The sequence below is a fragment of the Chaetodon auriga genome, chromosome 16 (genome assembly GCF_051107435.1).
Source record: "Chaetodon auriga isolate fChaAug3 chromosome 16, fChaAug3.hap1, whole genome shotgun sequence".
In the NCBI taxonomy this organism is placed as follows: domain Eukaryota; kingdom Metazoa; phylum Chordata; class Actinopteri; order Chaetodontiformes; family Chaetodontidae; genus Chaetodon; species Chaetodon auriga.
This window is the reverse complement of record NC_135089.1, coordinates 20,800,958-20,821,403: the sequence shown is the minus strand read 5'-3', so window position 1 is coordinate 20,821,403 and position 20,446 is coordinate 20,800,958. Positions and strand designations below refer to the sequence as shown.

The 20,446-nt window shown below is 41.2% G+C and overlaps 1 protein-coding gene across 1 annotated transcript; it reads left to right on the top strand.

Moving 5' to 3' along the window:
• The first annotated feature begins 3,774 nt into the window (after window positions 1–3,774).
• On the top strand, window positions 3,775–20,446 carry cbx1a (chromobox homolog 1a (HP1 beta homolog Drosophila)). The gene is made up of 5 exons (XM_076752273.1): window positions 3,775–4,031; window positions 10,289–10,551; window positions 10,683–10,854; window positions 11,013–11,107; window positions 16,311–20,446. The coding sequence occupies exons 3-5, from the start codon at window positions 10,744–10,746 to the stop codon at window positions 16,459–16,461; spliced, it is 357 nt and encodes a 118-aa protein (XP_076608388.1). The 5' UTR covers window positions 3,775–4,031; window positions 10,289–10,551; window positions 10,683–10,743; the 3' UTR covers window positions 16,462–20,446.

Genomic DNA, 20,446 nt, shown 5'->3' with positions numbered 1-20,446 from the left:
CGAATCAACCTGCCAAGTCACACCAAAGACAACAATGGTTGCTGTCTCTCAGGTGTGTTGCAACGCAGGAAGAAGGCTGAGGTGAACAGTAAGGCTCTGTGGGCCTTCTTGCCCGGGTCCTAATGCTAGACTAATGCTATTTAATGTTAGACTTCCTTGCTGTGCTCCCTTCCCCTCCACATGTATGTGCAGTGTCATTTCAAATGCAGAAATCAAAGTGCAGTATTCGTGAATGTGTAATAAGCTCTTCTTTTCTTACACAGGTTTCCTCACCACAGTTCACTTTGGACTCAAGCCAATGCCAGCCTTTCCAGCACATATCAGATCCCATGAGATTTATTCAACTTGAAGAAGAACGTTATCACAACCGGAAATTCCATATTTTATAATGTCTGCTAAAATTACAGTTGTCATATATTGTATCAGCATCTGAGGGAACCTGTAAAAACATGTATGTTGCAAATCAACCTTCTTGATAAAGTGGGTTTGTTTTGCTGTTGGGATATGATTTGTATTATTATGGAATGTTTAACTTCAGCTTTTAATAAGATTCTCAAGCAAAAGCACTGCAAAAAAAAAAAGCTACTTACAAATCTAGCTTTGTAGGAAATGGATTTTTCTGTACACAATATAATGTATCCAGTTAAATCAGTCACATTTATCCAAAAGGGAAAAGGGTAGAAATAATATTTAACAGTGTACTGAAATCAAAATGAACAAGCCAGGTGTTCTTTAGAGTCTGGACCTGCATAAATGTTTTAATAAAAAATATACTGTCACTGACCTGACGATCGATCTGCTATCACATCATTAGACAATACACTCAAACTGTTACAAGCGGAAGCATAGAAAGGGGAACTGGTTCAGCAAATCTGAACCAGTTATGATTCAATTCCTTCCTTAGTTTCCGCCTCATCTCTCTTCTTCATGCTTCACAGGGGAAACTGACTGAACTCGTATTTAGTTGGCTTACTGTAATGAATACATAAATGGAAAAAAATTACATTTTTATTATTAAAATGTGTTATAGTAGTAACAGCAGCAGTTTTGTATGAGTTTACACTTTTACTCCACTACATTCAGAAGGCAGTTTGCTTAGTAATGTTTCAAACAGTAAATCAAAATGTGAGTCAACGTACTGTACTCTAGTAATGAGCCTTAGCAATAGGAATTCTTGTATGGCAAAGACTTCGCTTCCCAGAATGCCGTGCCTAACCACTGACGTAACGTCCGGTGGTGCTGGTGGCGGTCTGGTCTTCAGTGAGGCTGAGGCTGTTGTGTTATTCAGTTGCAAAGCACGTTGACATGGGGTATGTCCATAGCGATGTAGTTGCTGGTCGCGCGTAGCGAGTCTGCTGGTTACACGTCTATCACAGACGGTCAAATCACAGTGTTTTCACTCGAGCCTACCGTAAGTCTATAAAAGTAGCCCAAAGCATTCTTTGTACATGTAAGGCTCACATTAGCTAGGTTAGCTCTTCTGTTTAGGGAAAACTCGCCAGCCATGTTGTCCTGTGGTTGTAGGGGGCGGGTCGCGTGGCTCGTCTCCTCGCTCAGGTTTTGGTGAATTGCTAATTTGGCATTCGTTAGCTATTTAATGCAGCGCGGGTGGCCACAGCGTGTTTATGCTTGATTTAAAGCCCTGTCTACTATGAAGGAAAACTTTTTTTTTTTTTTTTGCTGTTACGTTACAGACATGACAGTCCTTTGATCCTGGTAGGTAATTTTGTCTCGTAAGGTTTTCCCTCACTCGAGTGAGGGAAGCATGAATACAGTTTAACTCTCTAAACCCCAGGCAGTTTCTGGATATTTTTCGCCCCTGTCACATTTTTACTCACTCCTGTCTTGAATCTCAAGGCTAGAAATAGATAGAGCTCCGAAATTTGTTTTGTGCAGTATCACACAGTTATGCCATAAGTTATATAAAAAAAATACACATACACAATTATTATGTAACTGCATACACATGTGTGTGTGTGTGTGTATATATATAAAAATATATATGTAATAGTGTACATAGCTGTGCCAGGGAGTCACTTTACACCAGGGATCCTCAACTACATTGGTTCAAGGGCCAGAATTTTTCTAAGACACTGTAGAGCCAGACTTTCTCTGTCTCTCTTCTTACAAAATTAATGTGATTTTTATTAGCCTATATCAGTGTGATCAGACTCCTTAAAAAACTGATAACTAGATACTGTAAGTCCCAGGGCCCAGTGTGTCGGATTAAGTGGCATCTAGCTGTGAGGTTGCAGCCAACTGAATACCCCTCACCACACTTCCTCTTCAGCGGCCACTAAAAACTGGTTTAGTTGGTTTGTCTGTTCTGGGCCTCTGTAGAAACATGGCAGATTTGATGGAAGAGATTGTAGATGTTAAGAGTTCATTCTAAGGTAACAGATCTCTTATTTTCAAGTGATTATACACTGATGAAAACACAATTATGAATATTACATCACATTCCTGCCAATAGATCCCCTAAATCCTACTCACAGGTCTTTTAATGAGAAAATGCGCTGATCTTTGCCAAGGAGGCGGTTCAGTGAGGAGTTTATTAGATTCATTCTCTCATTCAGTGGCTCTTTGGGCAGCATACCCCCCCCCCCCCCCCCCCCCCCCCCACTGAGTGTGCAGGCAGGCAGGGGTGAGTTACTTTTCAGTTTAGTTTTGAGTGAGAGTAGGAAGTCAGTGCTTGTAACCTAACAATAACCTAGAACTGGGAATGACACGCATGAGGTCCAGAGTGACAGAGAGCATCCCTGTAACCACAACTCTCTCTCACTCCTGCCTGGCTGCTCAGACAATGCATGCACCTTTGTTGCCTAAATCTAACCGAGCTGTGAAAGAAAACTGAAAATAATAAGCCAACTCAGTCGATAAATGAGTCAACATTAAGTTTTACTTGGCACACAAACTGCAATCTCCTGAGTAAAAGTCCTGTATCTGACCTATTCATCCACCACAACCTGCTCCCTTTACAGACTTTGTCACTGTTAATACTATGTCACCTGACTTTCTGCCTGAACTCTGGATGCCACAAGCACGAACTTCTTAACAGCTCCACCCCGTGTAACCAGTTCTTTATGTGATGGGAAAATTTGACATCATGTATAGACAAAGGTTGATAGTTTTACACATGTGACAGGTGTCCAGTGGCATCCACAGTCCACTTCAGTTGTAGCTGTTGTAGTTAAGTTGCCTCATTCATGTGCACATATAACTGGATTACTCTAAATACCAAGATGCTGCTTTAATTAAGGTGTTTGGAGGGTTTGCAAGTAAGCTGAGAGCCTCATTTTTCTGCTTGCTGGTTGTGATATTTGGATAACTTGGCTTTTGAGGTCTGTCGTTGCACTGCAACACTTGTAATTTGGAAGAAGTGTGACTTGAGCTGATTCAGTCAACTAAATTCTGTCCACAATTTCATCATCTCTCCTCTTCATGCTTCACAGGGGAAACTGACTGACCTCGTATTTACGGCAGGTGTGTATTTAGTTGGCTATTCACATTCTTTTCAGTTAATGTGACCAAAATAAGTGTATGCATACATTTTTACTACAATTTTGTGTGATTTTACACTTTTACTCCACTCCATTTCAGAAGGAAATGTTTGTTCTCAGCTATATTTATTTGGCACCTGAAGCTGACCAGTAGTTTGCTATGTAAGGTTTTAAACAGTAAATCAAAATGTGACTCAGTGTACTGTACTCTAGTTGTAGTAGCGAGCCTCGCAATAGTGGTATGTGTAACAGCAAAGACTACACCTCCCAGAATACCTTGCCAAACCGCTGTCGTAACGTCCGGTGGTGCTGTTGGCGGGCAGAACGGGATCGATGATGCTGGTCGTTAGCGACGCTGAGGCTATTGTGTTATTCAGCTGCAAAGCACATTGACGTTGAGTGTGTCCAAAGCAAGATAGTTTTGGGTCGCCACTGGCTAGTTTCTGGTGTATAACAGACGGTCACAGACAGTGCTTTCACTTGGGCCTGGCGTTAACCCCTAAAAGCGCCTCAAAGCATTTCTTTGAAAAGGTAAGGCTCATGTTAACTACCTTTAGCTAGCTAGCTGTTGAGGGAAAACACGCCAGCCATGTTGCCCTCTGAAAGTAGGGGGCAGGCCGCCTTGCTCGGCTCCTTGCTCAGGTTTTGGTGAATTGCAATATATTGTGTCCAAATCAAGTTGAAGGAAATTGTCCGAATTTATTTGGTATTCGTTGACTAGTGTTATTTAATACGGAGTGCGATGCTACAGCGGGTGCATGCATGATGTAAAGGCGCTGTGCAGCACGCTGGCTTCGGCGCTTCTCATGAAACAGTGGACAGGACGGTTTTGTTTACTGGCACAGTATGGACATATCAACCTTTTTAGTCTGGCATGGTTGTTTAGTTTGCCCGCATGTGTGTTAAGTTGCTATTGCTGCAGTGTGCATTTTTCTGTGGATGTATTCCACAAATCACGTTCCGTGTTACTCAGCAGGCATGGAGGAGGGCGTTTTTCATCCTCGCTTCTGAACCACCAAATATTAGTTAAACTTGCAATAGACAAGTTTTTTGTTTTGTTTTGCTTTAACGTGCTATAACGAAGTTAATTGCAATTGCGCAACGTAATGGCTACAGAGTAATGATACCATCGGCGTTTAGATTGGATCCCTATAAGCTTCGCTTCAATTTGCAGTTTTGTGTGCCACCGGTACGATCACCCGGGAAAATGAAGGCTGACTAGCAATCCAGTCACCTGGCACCGTGTGTCTTTGTTTTCATGTCTCCATTATAGATTAAATGAATGAATGAATTGATGCTTTTTCTAATAATTCCATGTACTCCTGCCCGACGCCAACCCCTGTAGTAGTTAGTTGTTTGCACAAAGCAATACTCAAACTAGGTATTTATTCTATATTGATTTATGAGTATTCACTTTACCATTTCTTTTTCCACTTAAGTTAAATGCCACACAACACATATCAACTAATGTTATGTTGGCCTGTTTTCCGAGTTGCGGGTTGTAAATGTACATACATTGAATTTGTCAGTGGTGGTGTAAGTACCTGCACTGACGCACTTACAGGTTTTTCGTGGGAGCTGTAGTTTTTTCTGTGCTCACAAACTGATGGCTGTTTAAGATCACAAAGGATTCAGGTCCTGACAGCAAGTGCTGTTGTAGATACTGATTTGTTTGAAATGCAGATGAAACAGATCCTGAATATGAGACCTTTGTTGCATTGAATAACAGAGGCTAGTGGGACAGAGGGTAGCCCGGACATGACGTTGTAACTTTGGCTCAATTATAGTTGGGTTACCTGCCAAAATGGCTGCTCGAGTGTAACTACTCAGCAGACACACTCCAGATGTAATGGGTAAAGGCTTCCACAGTGCTTGTCAGAGCCAGTCCTTTGAACAGTGCAGCTCTTCATCTGGTGACCCCTCCTCCTTTCTTTCCCTGCAGACTCAGGTTTCAGCTTCTTTTCTCTCTTGCAGAGTCCAGCATAGCTTCCTCTTGGCTTTTAATTGGTTGGACAGGGATTCTGCCCAGCCAAGAAGAGTTTCTCACATCATAAATTGAACAAACTGCATGCTTTTGAAGACATGGATGTTTTGCATTTCAGAGTCTGTTGATAGGCCATCAATTCAAGAATCATCACAAACGTAAATTCACAATTTGATGCCAGTCAGGAACCAGCCATATAATATTTTAATATCAATAACCTACAACTTGTCTTCTCAGTGTCGGTGTGTTCTGTTCAGTTGCAAATGTTGTTACCAGTTGTTACCGTTGATGGTTTTGGCACCCCATCAATCCTGCTGTATAATATTGACGCTTATCCCTGTATGGCAGGTATCAGATTGGTACTATGTATTGGTAGAAATCCTGAGCTTCATTGTCAGAACAAGAGAGAAAAGGATGGATTAGAGCACCCCAACCATGCATATAGTAACACTTTGTCTACAAATGAACACCCTCAATGAAAGACATGTTTTTTTAATGCTTTTTATGCTATGTTTTTATGTTGTAAATCAATACAAATATTCATTTTGTTTGTTTTTTTTTTCTTTTGGGGTTCCCCTTTGTTGCAGCACAGTCCATATCAAGCAGAATACCTAATGTGTTCCTTGTAGTGTTAAACAAATTCTGCTATTAACCTTGTGGCCCTGCTCTTGGACAATCAGTGGTTTGTTACTGTAATGTTAACTGTTGCTTGCTCTCAAAAGCCCTGTTAGTCTGCCAACGTTATTTGAAAGGATCCCTACCTTTTTCTCAAAGGCTAGGATCCTTTTTGTTTAACCAGAAACAGCTGTTATATCGCTCTCGCCAAAACCACCAGACTCCATTTACAGAAACAGTGATTTTATCAGTGTAAAACACACTTGTCTCAAACTTCCACAAACTTGAAGTCACCAAAACCAAATCCATACACTTTTCCAACAATCACAACCAACTTTGGCCTGGTCAAATACACTCTTAGTTCACCAACTCGGGGCTGACGTAAGAGAAACAGCAACAATATGTAGATGCAGAATAATTTCACTAACTCAGGAATTGTTTTCACCGGACATAATGACTTCAATATGTCAGATTTTCCCATAAAAAAGATATTGCAGATGTATCAAAATACATATAGTATTGATATCAGCTAGGGCTGTAATGATATCAAAAACTCGCAGTATGATAATACCTTGATATTAAGGCAACAGTATGGTATTTTTTGCAATATTTAAAAAAGAAAAAATACTTGAAAAAATGTCCTTTATTGATAAATTGGTGTATACAGCTTTTCTGCATTCTCATCACACAAAAAACAGCTATACAGCCACATTTAGGTGACAGTGATAGCAGCTCTGTATCAAGAGACAAAAGCTAAAGTGACACAGAGCCCCAAAGAAGCAGAGTGCATCTGAATGACCACAGATGGGTGGACTTCACAAGCTACTCAGAGCTGTATAACAGTCACAGCTCATGTTATGACCAACAAATGGGAAATGTTTTGTCCTACAGATACGGCCTCTTTTCCAATCACATACTAGACTCAACCTAGTAGAGGTTTTGAAATCTGCTGTTATGGAGTGGGAACTCGACATGAGTAATAACCACAATCATCATGGTATTGCTGTTGTTATAAACAATGCAGGAAACTGTTCCCATACACAAAGTGTTTTGTGCACACTTAAAAACTCACTTCACCAGTGGGTTTGAACATAGGCCATGCCAGCTGTCTGCTTGGTCGAGTGAGGCATAGCAGTGTTTTTCACTGCAGTTCAACTACCACTGGTGAACTGACAACCAAACAGACTGTTAAACCTGTCAGTACATAAACTGATTCTGGATGTGGTCACCCAATTAAACAGCTCTTTGAATTATTTTATTAAAGGACTGCTACTGACTGCTGCATTGTTTTTGTTTTGAAATTGTACAAGGTTCAGTCATTCATTGCCAAAGACAACTCATGGCAACAGTTTTTTCATGCTTAAGTCCTGGCTGGCTACATGTATTTTATGGATAAGGAAGCAGAAGCACTTTAAATTAAAAACAGATTTTATTTAAAAAAAATGCTATATAGATTAATTTATTAATGAAGGAAATTTTTTCTCAAGTAATTTTTCTTACTTTTTCAGAAATATCGCAGTAGATATTATATGACCTTTATATCAAGCTATCATCATACCATGAGTTTTTGATGTTGTTGCATCCCTCCTCCAGTGTGTTTTACTAACCTCTGAAATGCGTTGTTGACCACATAAAACAGCTTTTGGCTGTATATTCACCAATGCATCTTGGACTGTTATGTAGAAGCAAGCCTCCAAATGCCTCTTTCAGCCTCCTTTGGCCTGGCTGCAGCTTTGTCGTTGTTGCGATTTGAGCTTTTCTGGGTGGTGATGTGCCAGATGGCTTTTCATGTTTGATGTGTTTCCCATAGTGGAGTTCACGGTCGTCCGGCAGTGTTTGCAAGTTGTTTTCCGTTTGTCAATTTCTGTCCGCCATTGTCAGTTCTTGAAACAAGAAAAACTAAATGTTGCCACATATCAGGTCTAAAAGTCAATTGAGCATCTTAAGTCTCTTTTTCATTATCATCATGTTCATCCGCAATTATCTCCTTGGGTTTATTTTTAACAGCACTTGGATTGCATACAAAGGATGAGGAGAGTCTGCCTACTATGATTGTGCCCTCTGCTGTTCAAACAAAAACACTACCGCTCCTTGTTGAAAATTGTATTTAAATAACCATGTAACATCGCCTAAGTTACAGTCCCACGATGGCATCAAGCTATATTTCTGTTGAGATTCCATATATCGTCACATCCGCAATATCAGCACAAAATCAGTCATTGTTACTGCTGAGTCCTCCTCCCCATGCACAGATATATTGTATTTTCCGGAATATAAGTCAAACTTTTTTTCATAGTTTGGCTGGTCCTGCGACTTATAGTCAGGTGCGACTTATATGTCAAAATACATATAATTGAACATGTTTTTAAATGTTAATTCATACTGACTGACATGAACCAAGGAGCAAACATTACCATCTACAGCTGCGAGAGGGCGCTCTAGGCTTGTGACAACTAGATGCTGCTCCTGTACCACTGAAAAAATTAACTGAAACATTAACTTACAGACAACTGAGAAAGACTGAACTCAAACAAAAGGCCCCCAGAAAGAAAATCCTATTCTGCAGATTACAAACTGCGGGTAATGAAATATGCAGCCGAAAACGGTAATTGAGCAGCAGAAAGTAAGTTTGGAGGGAGTGAGAAGTTACGAGGGACGCATGTTTTGACTGATGTGACTTATACTCCGGAGCGACTTTTAGTCCAGAAAATACGGTACATACCCCTCACATAAACCAAATGGAGTATTTCCAGTAAGGGAGTGGCCTTTTTGTTAGGCAGTTGTTTTTCTTTATTTTGTTTTGTTTTTGTTTTGATCCATCAAAATGTTGAGCATTAACAGACAATGTGTTTCAGTCCTTTATGGTTGTTTTTAAATTAGAACCTGTAATTGTGCGTTTCTTGGCACCATTGTTAGTCTCTGCCTCCACCATTTTTCACATGTTTATGACCCGATTTCTGTAGAGAATAAAGGTAAAGATGACTGGTTTCTTCAATGTTTTAAGCAAAATTACTTTTCTATTTTAGTCTATTACTGTTTGGGCACCCTGCACGGTCAGCACTTAGTAACGCCCCCTTTGGAAAGTATCATAGCCTGTAAATGCTTTTTAGTGCTGCTGCACAGTAGGACAGTGCACCACCACTCCAAAGCCTGCTAAATCCTCCTGAAAGTCTTTTGCATTCAAACAAGGAGTTCAATTTGCCTTGGTAGAAATCTAATGAACAGTTCTCTTGGAAAGTTTTGTTGGTCTCCCAGACCTCAACTTGACCTCCACTGTTCCTGTTAACTGCCATTTCTTAATTACATAACAAACTGAGGGAAGGGCTACCTCAAAACTTCATGTAGCCTTCTCTTGCTTTATGGGCTCCAGTTATTTTAATTTTCAGAGTGCTAGGCAGTTGCTTAGAGGAGCCCATGGCTGCTGATTGTTGGGACAAGGTTTGAGGAGTCATACCACTTTAAAGCTCTGAAATCTGTATCATTTGGCCTTTCCTCATGATGGCTGAGAAAAAGCCATGCCACTATCAAGCTAATTAAGGTCTGAGACCTTGGTAAAAGTTATCTGAGAGCTTAAATCTCCATAAACTCCATAAACTTCTGCATGGTGCTGTTTTCCCTTTTTTTCCCTTCTGAAATTGTACAAAACAAAAGTAATGCACCAATCTTGCCTAAACTGTTGAAAGACGATGTTTCATCTTTAACTTTATGGCTTTTAGAGATCGGCCCATCTTCTTTCTCATTGAGTTATTCGCAGTAACAGAAATTCTGACCTGTGGTGCCCAAACATTTGCATGCTACTGTATGTACCACTTTCATCTGCAGCCAAAGTTCTGACAGGACAGATTTCAAATTCAATCTCATACATGAAGGATGCTAATTTAAAGTGTCACATTTGCGCTGTGTGCAGTTTTCAGGTCCTCTATTTATTTTGTCCTGACATTTTATTTATTTTCTTATTATTTTCTTATGACACCTGCACCACCACACGATGACATTTGTTTGGAACTGTCTTTATAATAATAATTGATTTTAATCAATTACTTGTTGCCACCCTAGTTTCTTTGATGTTTGTCGGTGTCCTCATGACTTCAGTCAGAGTATTGAAACATGTTTAACAATAAATCAAGCATGAGTTATTCCAACCCTTTTGTCATTATCTCTGCATGTTTCCTCTTGGGTGCACTTACAGGTGCCCTCAGCAGACGTCAAGCTGGCAGCCGTAGCAGGAAAGAAGGGAAAGAAGGCTGAGGAGGAGGAGCAGCAGCCTGCAGGACCTGCAGCAGCACCAGCACCAGCTGCACCAGCTGCTGCAGCAACAGCAACAGCAACAGCAGCAGCAGCAGCAGCAGAGGACGAAGAAGAGGAGGAGGAGTATGTGGTGGAGAAGGTTTTGGACCGACGAGTGGTGAAGGGGAAGGTGGAGTTTCTGTTGAAATGGAAAGGGTTCTCAGAGTGAGTTTGACTCTGTATTCACTGAGATGTGTGTTGGTGTTCTTCACCCACATTTTTCTGTTGTTCGTCTGGAGATTAGTTTACTGATGAGAGTTTTCATGTGACTTTCATGTGTGCACTCACCTTTCCAGTGAGGATAACACTTGGGAACCGGAAGAGAACCTGGACTGCCCAGACCTTATTGCAGAGTATATGCAGAAACACAAAGAGAAGGAGGAGAAAAAGAAGGAGGGCAAGAGGAAAGCCACCAATGAGGCCTCGGGAGACTCTGAGGAACGAGGGACCAAGAGGAAGAAGGAGGAGGTGAGCAAAGGAGAGATGGTGCTTCAGACTAAAGAATCCCAGCAGTCAGCCACAACACAAAAGAATATACAACATTTAACTCATCATCGGGTCTGTTCCCCTTTCTGTCTTCTCTTCTTTGGTCATGTGGTCTCTTGTTCTTATACTCATGTCTCCAGGGAGAGAAGGCCAGAGGTTTTGGCAGAGGTCTGCAGCCAGAGAGGATCATTGGAGCGACGGACTCAAGTGGAGAGCTGATGTTCCTCATGAAGTGGTGGGTCTTCATTGTCAGTTTCTAAAGATCTAGTGAGATGGCTTTGTAGTGGAGGTTCCTTTTTGGGGATTCATCAGTAGCATATCTTCAGTCGTGCAGTCATCAAGAGAAGCTTGAGTGCAAAGCTCTGTGTACAGCACATCCCCATCTTTACAGGGCTAACAGTCGTTTAGTTATGGCCTCACCACAGAAAGCAGGAAAGGAAATACTGAAGCTGATCCTGTCGTAATGAGAACAGAACAAATCAAATGCAGGTGAAAGGACATCCAAAGCCTTTTTTTCGGGCTCTTGTTTTCTCACCATGGAATGCAAGGTTTCTTTGAATGTTCAAGTGTATGTTTTTTGTGTCAATACGCATACAATAGTTCTTGAATTCTAGCCATTTTGATAGCTTTTAGAGCTCCTAGAGCAGTGGTTCCTGAAAGGTCGAGATTTCTCCGTAAACATCAAGGCCTATATTGACAAAGGATCTTATCGTACCATTAGGAGTCCTCTTATTTAGTGATAAAAGTTCTTACTTAAGGCTTTCCTCTGTAAGACCCATTCACAGAGCTGCAAATAACTTTTACCAAACTGAAAGAACTCCTAAACTAAGTGGAGGGATGAGCACATTGCTATAGATGACAAGTTTCATGATTTAACTCTGTCACTATGTCCTCAGTGAATAGTGACAAGTCTGTCAGTAATTTAGTAGTTATTAATATAGTTGGTCAATAACCAAATTGAATCGGATGTCATTTCCACTATTTTAGATATTTTGTAAATTGAAACATGAAACAAAATTAAATATTCAAGTATTGCATAGGTGTGTGATGTTTTTCAGTGGCCTGAATAAATTCCTTTTTACAGGGTAATTCTACATATAGCACCAGTTTTATCTGCAAGTACAGTGATGGCCTTGAAACCAGCTTTATTTAAATCAGTTGGTGGTGCTGTATACAACATTATTACTGTATTAATAATTATGAGTTGTGCAAAACATGATCTCTAATGTCATTGGACTATTTTGACTGAGAAAATTGGAACTTTATTTCTTCTCACCATCAAAATATGCTTTCAAAAGGTGTGACAAGGCGCCTTACCTGCAGCAGCTGGCTGATTACGAGTGGGTGTCCGTGGTATAGGAGTCTTCTGGAGTCCCTTTGACTTCTCTCAAACTCTGGAGCTACTTTATAGCTTCATACTTAATTCGGTTTGTTTTGGGTGAAATATATGGCTCTCCTAGATCCCATCCTGTGCGTGACTGCGTCTGGTGTGCTCAAATGTGAGGAGGTTATGTAACCTGAAACTAATTACACACTTCAAACACTGCTCACTCCGAGAGAGAGAGAGAAAAAAAAAATCCCATCATTGCTTTGGGATTAACTGTGGCCCATGGCCACAAAAAGTTACTCTGTGGCCACCAAATATCTCTTGTAGATGGCCCCCTGTAACCAGAAAGTTTTACCAGGTCTCTCTAAACAATGAGACTGTGTCTCAGCGAGATTACCTGTCTAAATATACAACAAATACATATATATATCTTGTGCATATATGCCAGGGACTATGTTGTCGTGGCTAATCGTGAATGATAATCAGGTGTCTTTACGTGTGTACTGTGACATGCTAAACGATCGGTCGTGCAGCGCCTGGGACACCCCACGACACCCCGATGAAAGTCCAGCATGTCAGAATTTTTTTTGCCTTGACACGTCTAGTGTCACATCTCCCACAACGTGTTCCTGAGTGTTTACCTCTCACCAGAGCGCAGTCAGGTAACCATGGCAAAGAGGAGGAATGCTGAGGTTGCTGCTGTCAGGTGGGACAGTGAAAGAGAGGAAAAGTTAGTTGAGCTGTGGTAACAGTAACCCTGCCTATTTGACATTTCTTCGAGGAGGAAGACGGAGTCCAAAAAGACAAATGTTGGCGAGAAATATTGTAAGCACTTAATCAGCCCGGCGATTAGCTCACTGTGGTGTCATAACATTGTCCCCAGTCCTAATTGTGGGAATATTCTCGCAATATTCTCTGTCATTACTCCAGCAGCATATGGTGAGCTAGCTACTATTTCCAGATGTAATGTTAAAGTAGCCTGGAAATAAAATGACTATGTGAAACTCGTTGTACCTGTCCTGATTGTTATCCGCATGCTACCCAGTAGATGCACCGCCTTGTGCTTTTGCATTTCAGTACACAAGAGCACCAGGATCACACACAGTGCTTCTGTCAGTTTGATTGACAGTTGCTTCACCTGTCTCCCAGATGACATCTGAACTCATGCGCGATTGTGAAATAAAATGTGCTGTGATTGGTCGAGGTCATTCGTGTAGTCTTACCACTCACCTGACCAAGACACAGTAAGAGTTTATGGCTGTTTGCAACAATTTTGCATGTTTTTTGAAGCAATGTTTTTGTGTAGTAATACTGCTAAAGATATGTTACTGACAAACAGAAAAAATACTTCAGCCTTGTCCAAGTGTGCTTAACTACTTCAGTGTTGTTTGGCCCAGCTTCAGCAGCAACACACTAAAGTTCAGCCATATTCTCAGTACCGTCACCTTTTTCATCTCAGTGCAGTTTGCAAGCCTGTTTAGGGTTCTATGACTCCTATGACATAGAAAACACAAACGTAATCGCAGAATTTGCTAATAAAAATGGAGTCAAGATTCAAACATGGCAGGGCTCTACACTAACTTTTCCACTGGTAGCACTGGTGCGACCAACTTTCTCAGTTGGTCGCACCAGCACATGATTTTCCTATGAACTGGGCACATGCCTTGTCATTGGCATAGGTTGGGTTCACATTCAGCCCGTTTTTTTTTTTCATCAGTGCGATCTGGGATTTGAATTGTGTGAACGGGAGTTCCTCTTTCGCTATGTTATAGGCAGTGTTAAACTTAATGACCATTTCGTTCTCTTCTGTTGAGCGATTACTCTCATCCATCCGCTGAAAAAAAGTCGGGAGGGGCTCAGTGTTTCGAGTGATGCATTGGTCCCGACAGGTTTTGTGTTTTATGCTGGCGTTGTGTAACTTCACAGTTTCCAGCTTAAATTGTGTCGACCCCGTAACAATTTTTTTTTTTGGAAAAAATCAGCAACAGACCCCTTCATTTTTGAGAATAGCAAAACGCTAGTCTTGGTGTCTTGAAGTTCTGTGCGCTGCGCGTTTACGCGACGGCTTATGTGCACGCGACGGCGCTGTCTCAACAGGAGAGAGTGCAGGTGGAGGCGGCTGACTAAACCAGTGAAAAATGGGACGACTTTCAACCACAATGTCTAACACGGAGCCATAAAACTGATGCGCTCGCACATACGCGACCAGATGAAAGTCTTACTCGCAAACTCTGAAAAAAAGGTCGCATATGCGACCATTTTGGTCGCAGTCTCGAGCCCTGCATGGAATATTGTGGTACTTGTCAAATCAGGTTTTTCTTTACTGGAACAAACGTGTTTTCACAGCATTGAAAAAAATTAATACACTGCTATGTTTTGGTGTTTCGCTCACACACACACACACACACACACAGAGTCAAAGAGAGGCAGCGCACTAGCAAGAGCTAATCTCTTCAGCAAACTCTCAGAGGTGCAACTGCATCGACAGATGCAAGACACAAGTTGATGGAAGACTTTGTGGCTGTGTGTGAGATGCCAGATATTATGGTAGAAAAATGAAAACGTTCCATCTGTTTCTTATCAAGCGTTGTCAAGGAGGAGTGTTACCTGAATGTCAGATTAGCGTGTGTCAGACCCTCTGATTGAGCTGCATATGGAGGCTGTTCTGCAGAAGATCCATTTGATAAAAAGTAGTGCAATGTCATGTCACATCAAATTCATTGATATTCATTAAAATTTTATTCTTCCACCACACGATCAGACGCTCTGATGACAAAATGTGCTTAAATCATAAAACAGAATTCAGATATAAATTGAAATGGGAAACAGTGGTTTGAAATAAAATGGAACCTAGAAAAAATTAAATTACCAGGGCCAACATTACTTCAATCCATCAGTTTTGGCTGTCAGTGGATTGAAGCCCAGGACCTTCTTCTCTGTGAGGAGGCAGCTCTAAGCACTGAGCTAGCTTTCATTTTTGTTTCACATAATGAAAATTCTAATTACAAAATACAACTGGGGCTTAACAGGCTGGATAAATATAACAGAGTAATGAAACAGCTGCTGTGTTGAGAGTGATCGAGAGGAAAAGTTGTTCTCAAGCCAACACTTCATTGTGCAGGAAGTCAGTGTTTCTTTTTTGTCAGTAAAAGTTGAACGCACATTCAGTGGACGCTTTTTTTTTTGGTTAACCTGTACAGTCTATTGTAATTCAATACAACTCTGCTGACAAATCTACCTTCAAAAGTCTTTTCAGTTCAGCTTTGGTTGACAGCATCAGAAATTATGTGTATTCCTGAGGCCATAGTTAAAGGTGGTGTTTCAATTCCAGTGTTATAGCATTGATGTCATACTAAGTGGTGCTCTTGTGCTGCACTGCTTTATATTCAGAGGTGTTTCTAATATTCTGCCCCCTCATATATGAAAATGACAAGGACAAAAAAAAAGAAACGCCTCTCAATATAATGTAGTCCAGTAAAACACCACTACTAACTCTGACCTCAGTGCTAAGGCATTTGAATGCACACTTCCATGACTGTTAAAAAAAAAAAAAAAAACCCTGATCATTATAGGCAACCTGAAAGTAGACTTTTAGCAGAACGGGTGTATTGGATTGCATTAGGTAAAGTGGCCGCTGAGTATATTTTCAAACTTGTGTTCAGCCTGTTGTGACGCAGTAAGCTTCTCCCCTGTCACCAGCTGTCCAAACTCACCAAGAAGTGAAAACAAGTATTTCAGAAACAGCAATGCTGTTGGAGAAATTCACTCCATTACAGAGTAAAGTTTTTGATGAGATTGAACCACATGCCGAGGACCCGCTCAGAATTGATTGACCATTCGGGAACCACTCTCTTAGAGAACACCTTTTGTTGGCTGGCTAAAACCTTAAGTTTGTGTTAATTGTTTGAGGAAATAAATGAAGACCTCATAAACTAACACAGTTCTCTCTCTATTCCCCTCCCCCCTTTACCTTCTCCTTCCTTGCTTGTCTATCTGTTGTCTTTTCCTTTTGCTTTCTCTTTCTTCCACCCCCTATTCTCCTCTTCCTGTTATTCCTTGTTTCTCCACTTCTCCTCCTTTTATATCCTTTCCCTTGGATTGAAATTAACAGGAAGAACTCCGACGAAGCCGACCTTGTCCCAGCCAAGGAGGCAAATGTCAAATGTCCCCAGGTGGTCATCTCTTTCTATGAGGAGCGCCTCACCTGGCATTCTTACCCCACAGAGGAGGAAGAGAAGAAAGAGGAGGAGAAAAAAGACTAGATGAGTGGAGGAGGCGGCGGTGCAAAGAGGAAAAGAAAGGGGATGTGGAAGTGCAGGGCGGGAAATCAACTTTATGCTGGTGAACTGTTGTCCAGGTAATTGATTCTAGCAGCCACTTTGGCAGCAAAAGTGGAGAAAATCCCAGATTTTAAGAGAGTCATACAGTTGTGATAAAACGACAAAAAACACCTGGTTCGGTAAAAGTGATGTTTTTACCAGATCAGTTGTATTACAATATCGCAGTAACAAACAGGATAAAACTCCTTGTGGAAATCTACACGCGGCATTATGGACATGATCAACCACAGCTGAACAACATGTATTCCGGGTGCAGACATCTGCACAGTGTACTGTGCCAAAATCTGAAGACCTCAAACGTTGCCATTTAAAAATAGACACTCCATAAACTCTAACGATTGGTCAACTGCCAACGTAGCTGATAGAGGAAAGAAGTTTGTTTTCCTGCCCTGAAAGGAGACAGGCGTCCTTTCCTTAAAAGATGCTCCCACCTGTATCTCGACTGAAAATGTCAATCTTTTTAAAGAGGTGTGTTGACACTCAGTCTCTTATTTGAATGGTATTTCCCTCACCAAGAACATGTCACTTGATGGGAATTGGTGCCTTTTGCTCTGCTAGTATTTCTCCTTGGCCTCACAAGCCAAATATTGAACCGAATAAAGCTAAATGACTATAAAAGTGTTTGTCTCCTACCTTTGGTGACAGGTGCCTGGTGTTGGAAATACAGGAATACACTGCGAGATGTCAAGCTACCTCTTAAACATGTGCATCCATGTGAGAAGCAAGTTGAATGTTCGGCTGTGGCTGGCAAGTTTGTCTCTGCTGCCAATCACCGGTGCACGTTTAGAAGTCCTGGTTCCATCAGTGTTTTGGCTGATGAGATGGTGAAAGCGGCCGGTGAGCTGTGGCAGCTCAGAGAGTACAAACTTCCCTTCTTGCTTTGTCAGGATACATTGGAGGGAACCTCTTTTGGAACTGAATGAAGTGGAGCGAGGTATGATGGAGGAGTGAAAGAATGGACAGAAACCATTCGTCTCTTTCAGTGTCTGTTCTCTTTGTGCCACCTGGGTTCTCATTAGTGCTGACGCAACACTGTTCCTCAATTGAAACTCTCAAATGCCAAGTGGCGACTGTACTTTTCACTCTGACATGGACGGATTGACAAAGAGGGGATACAGTCTACATGAAAAGACCAGCAGTCGTTGGCTTTGGCCTTACATGTCTACCAGCCAATCTGGCAACCAGCCAGCCAGTGCTCCGACACCCTGCCGTTGTCTGCTAAAACAGTTTTTACAACAACAAAAAAAAAGCTAATAGTTTCCAGATATTTCGGCCATGGATGCTGCTGCTGCTGAAAGCCTGTACTTTCTGTTCATTGTTTTTAAATGAAACTAAACCTGTAGCTTTTCTGTGAATGTAAAACTGTCCATCTACCATATTTCATGTGACCAAATCCTATGCTTTCTCTATATTAAGGTAAAAGGATCTTATATATAATACTGGGCCCCATGGTTTCCACAGTGCAGAACATATGGACACAATCTGATCACAAAAACCGAATCAACATAAAAAAGGGAATGTCATGAAAATTGCCAAAATGTAGATGCAATTTTTGTTATGTTCTTGAACACAGTTACATGGAACAATTCAGTTCTAGAAATTCATTTTCACTGTTTGACCAAGGACGCAGTATTTTAGCAGGAAGCCAAGTAATCACCTGCCAGCAAGACGAGAAGAAAACTGCCAAAGTAGTGAACCATATTTAAGTGTACAGACTTGAGTTCATTCACTGGCAGCTGTGGCTGGTTTTCAGCATTTCATGCCAGTTTAGCAATGCTATTGAGTTACTTCTGAATGGCAGTGAGGCTGGTTGGTTACTTGCCAAAGTGGCTGGTAGAGTACGCACATCGCAGCAAAAATCAACATGTAGTCGGGTTGTAAATTTCCACACTGCTAGAGTGACGGACACACTGGATGACTTCACGTGATGATTTGCATGGTTAGCATCAAGAGTGGCAGTCCAAGAACTTCTGCCAGAGGAAGCTCAGAATGCCTTTTAACCTGTGGACTAGAGGGCCAAAGTGTCGGGGACCAACTGATGGTAATTCAGATCCTAAAACTAGAATGAACACTGTGCTAGGCTGAGAATCTGCAGGTGTGAGCACTGAGCTCAGCTGTGTGATGATTAGCTGGGATGAAATCCTGCGGGCTCTTGGCCTTTCTCTGCGATGTTAACCTTCCAGAGCACCGCTGTCCAGATAAAGTTTATTTTTTTTAATGCTTCTGGAAATCTGATACAGGCTTTTATAAAAGCAAGCTGGAGTTAATGTCTTCTTGTGTATTATCCTCATTGTTTATGACATCGAAGTGCAGAGCAGGTAAACAAGCATGCTTTAATATACTGAGCTGCTGCAGCAAGGTTTTCTGATGATCATCAAACATGTTTCCCTTGGAAAGAGAAGCACCCCCTCTAACTCGTTGGCCTTGGTGTAAACGCGCCCCAGTGTGAACCAAATGTTGTCACATAGTGAATTAACAGGTGTTGGACAAGAGAACTAACAGTGTGGGAACTGACCTGCCATATGTCAGTGAATTGCCGGCTGTAGTTTGTACATTCATCTCCTCTTCCAGCCATGTTGGCACGAAAGCAGCCAACAAGTTTTGGCTGATGGTCAGAGTGCCACTGTGGCTTGTAGGTGGTGGTTTCTCGATGAGACTGTGGCTCTGTTACTCAGTAGATACATGCTCCATAACAAACTCAACGGAGGAGGTGACTGAAAGTATGTTTAAAATCCTCATATCCACTCCCTTGTTTTTAAACTTCACATACACATTCAGCCACATGTGTTTTGTAGATTGTATTACTTTAGCTTGCACCAGCCGGGCACCATTCAAGACATGATGATTCAGCATATTAAGAGTATGTCTTGGTTCCTCTTGCTTGCAGACTGTCCTATGTTCAACACACATTTTGATCGTTGCTTAAAACAGGATAGAACTTTTGAGTTCAGCATGATAAACATGAGATGTGTTTCTCCGATATTCTCTCTGCCGCCTAATGTTTTCCCTGTGTTCTATGTGTTGAATGTAGCCCGGCTGTGCTTATTTCTATGTATACTGTATAAAAGCTAGCACAGTAGCTTCCTTTGTTAGCAGACCCGGGTTAAGTAGTTCAAATCCCCCTTTTTCTGAACTGTTTGCTTTAGATCTCATTTTATTGCCGGAGTTTTATCGAAGTACTCATCCTTGAAGAGAAAACAGAATTCTGAAAATGGTCTTTATTGTAATGCGACTGCATGAATTTCCAGTGGACGCTGTTTATCTGCTTCACCTCACAATCCTGGAATCTGCAGCTATTTTCACGGTTTTACATTTTATTACAGTGATCATTTTAACAAGTGAAATGCTAAGGAAGACATTTGAACTCAAAGCAATTCAGTGCTATAAAAAAATTGTGCTGTTTTTAAAGCAGGTGACTGCGCGCTGTGTAAGCATATTAAAATCCTCACCTGAGTAATTCTTACAAAAAGGCCAGACGATTGCTTTTATTTTTTATTTTTTTTATTTTCAAAGTAAGTTTACTAAAGTGTAAATTTAGTTTCTAGCATTTGAAGTCGAGCCTCTGACTTTGGCTATGCTAATGCTGTTACTACTATTGTTAGTGTGTATAAGCTGGGCTGAAGCCTAGTCTCTCTCATTTCTTCATGTTACATCAGTATTATGAGTTAAATGTTCTGCGTTCTGCCTGCCTTCTGTTATACCTCACAGGAGGAGATGAATCGGCGGCACCTGGGTCTGCTAGTTAGCTTTTCTATCTTGTCTTGAAAGTTTCCTCTGTATTTAGTGGATTAGCTTGTGTTGTCCTGTTGCATGTTTATTGGTTTCCCTTGCAAACGTCACTGTTTCGGCTGATCTACTTTTGTGTGTGTTGGACAATAAAGGTTTTTTGTTTTCGTAACCATTTGCA

Excerpts from the sequence above, each read along its gene's own strand:
- cbx1a (XM_076752273.1), top strand. The coding sequence starts at position 10,744 with ATGCAGAAACACAAAGAGAAGGAGGAGAAAAAGAAGGAGGGCAAGAGG. Across the intron at positions 10,855-11,012 it reads CCAAGAGGAAGAAGGAGGAG|GGAGAGAAGGCCAGAGGTTT; the intron begins GTGAGCAAAGGA and ends TCATGTCTCCAG. Across the intron at positions 11,108-16,310 it reads CTGATGTTCCTCATGAAGTG|GAAGAACTCCGACGAAGCCG; the intron begins GTGGGTCTTCAT and ends TGAAATTAACAG.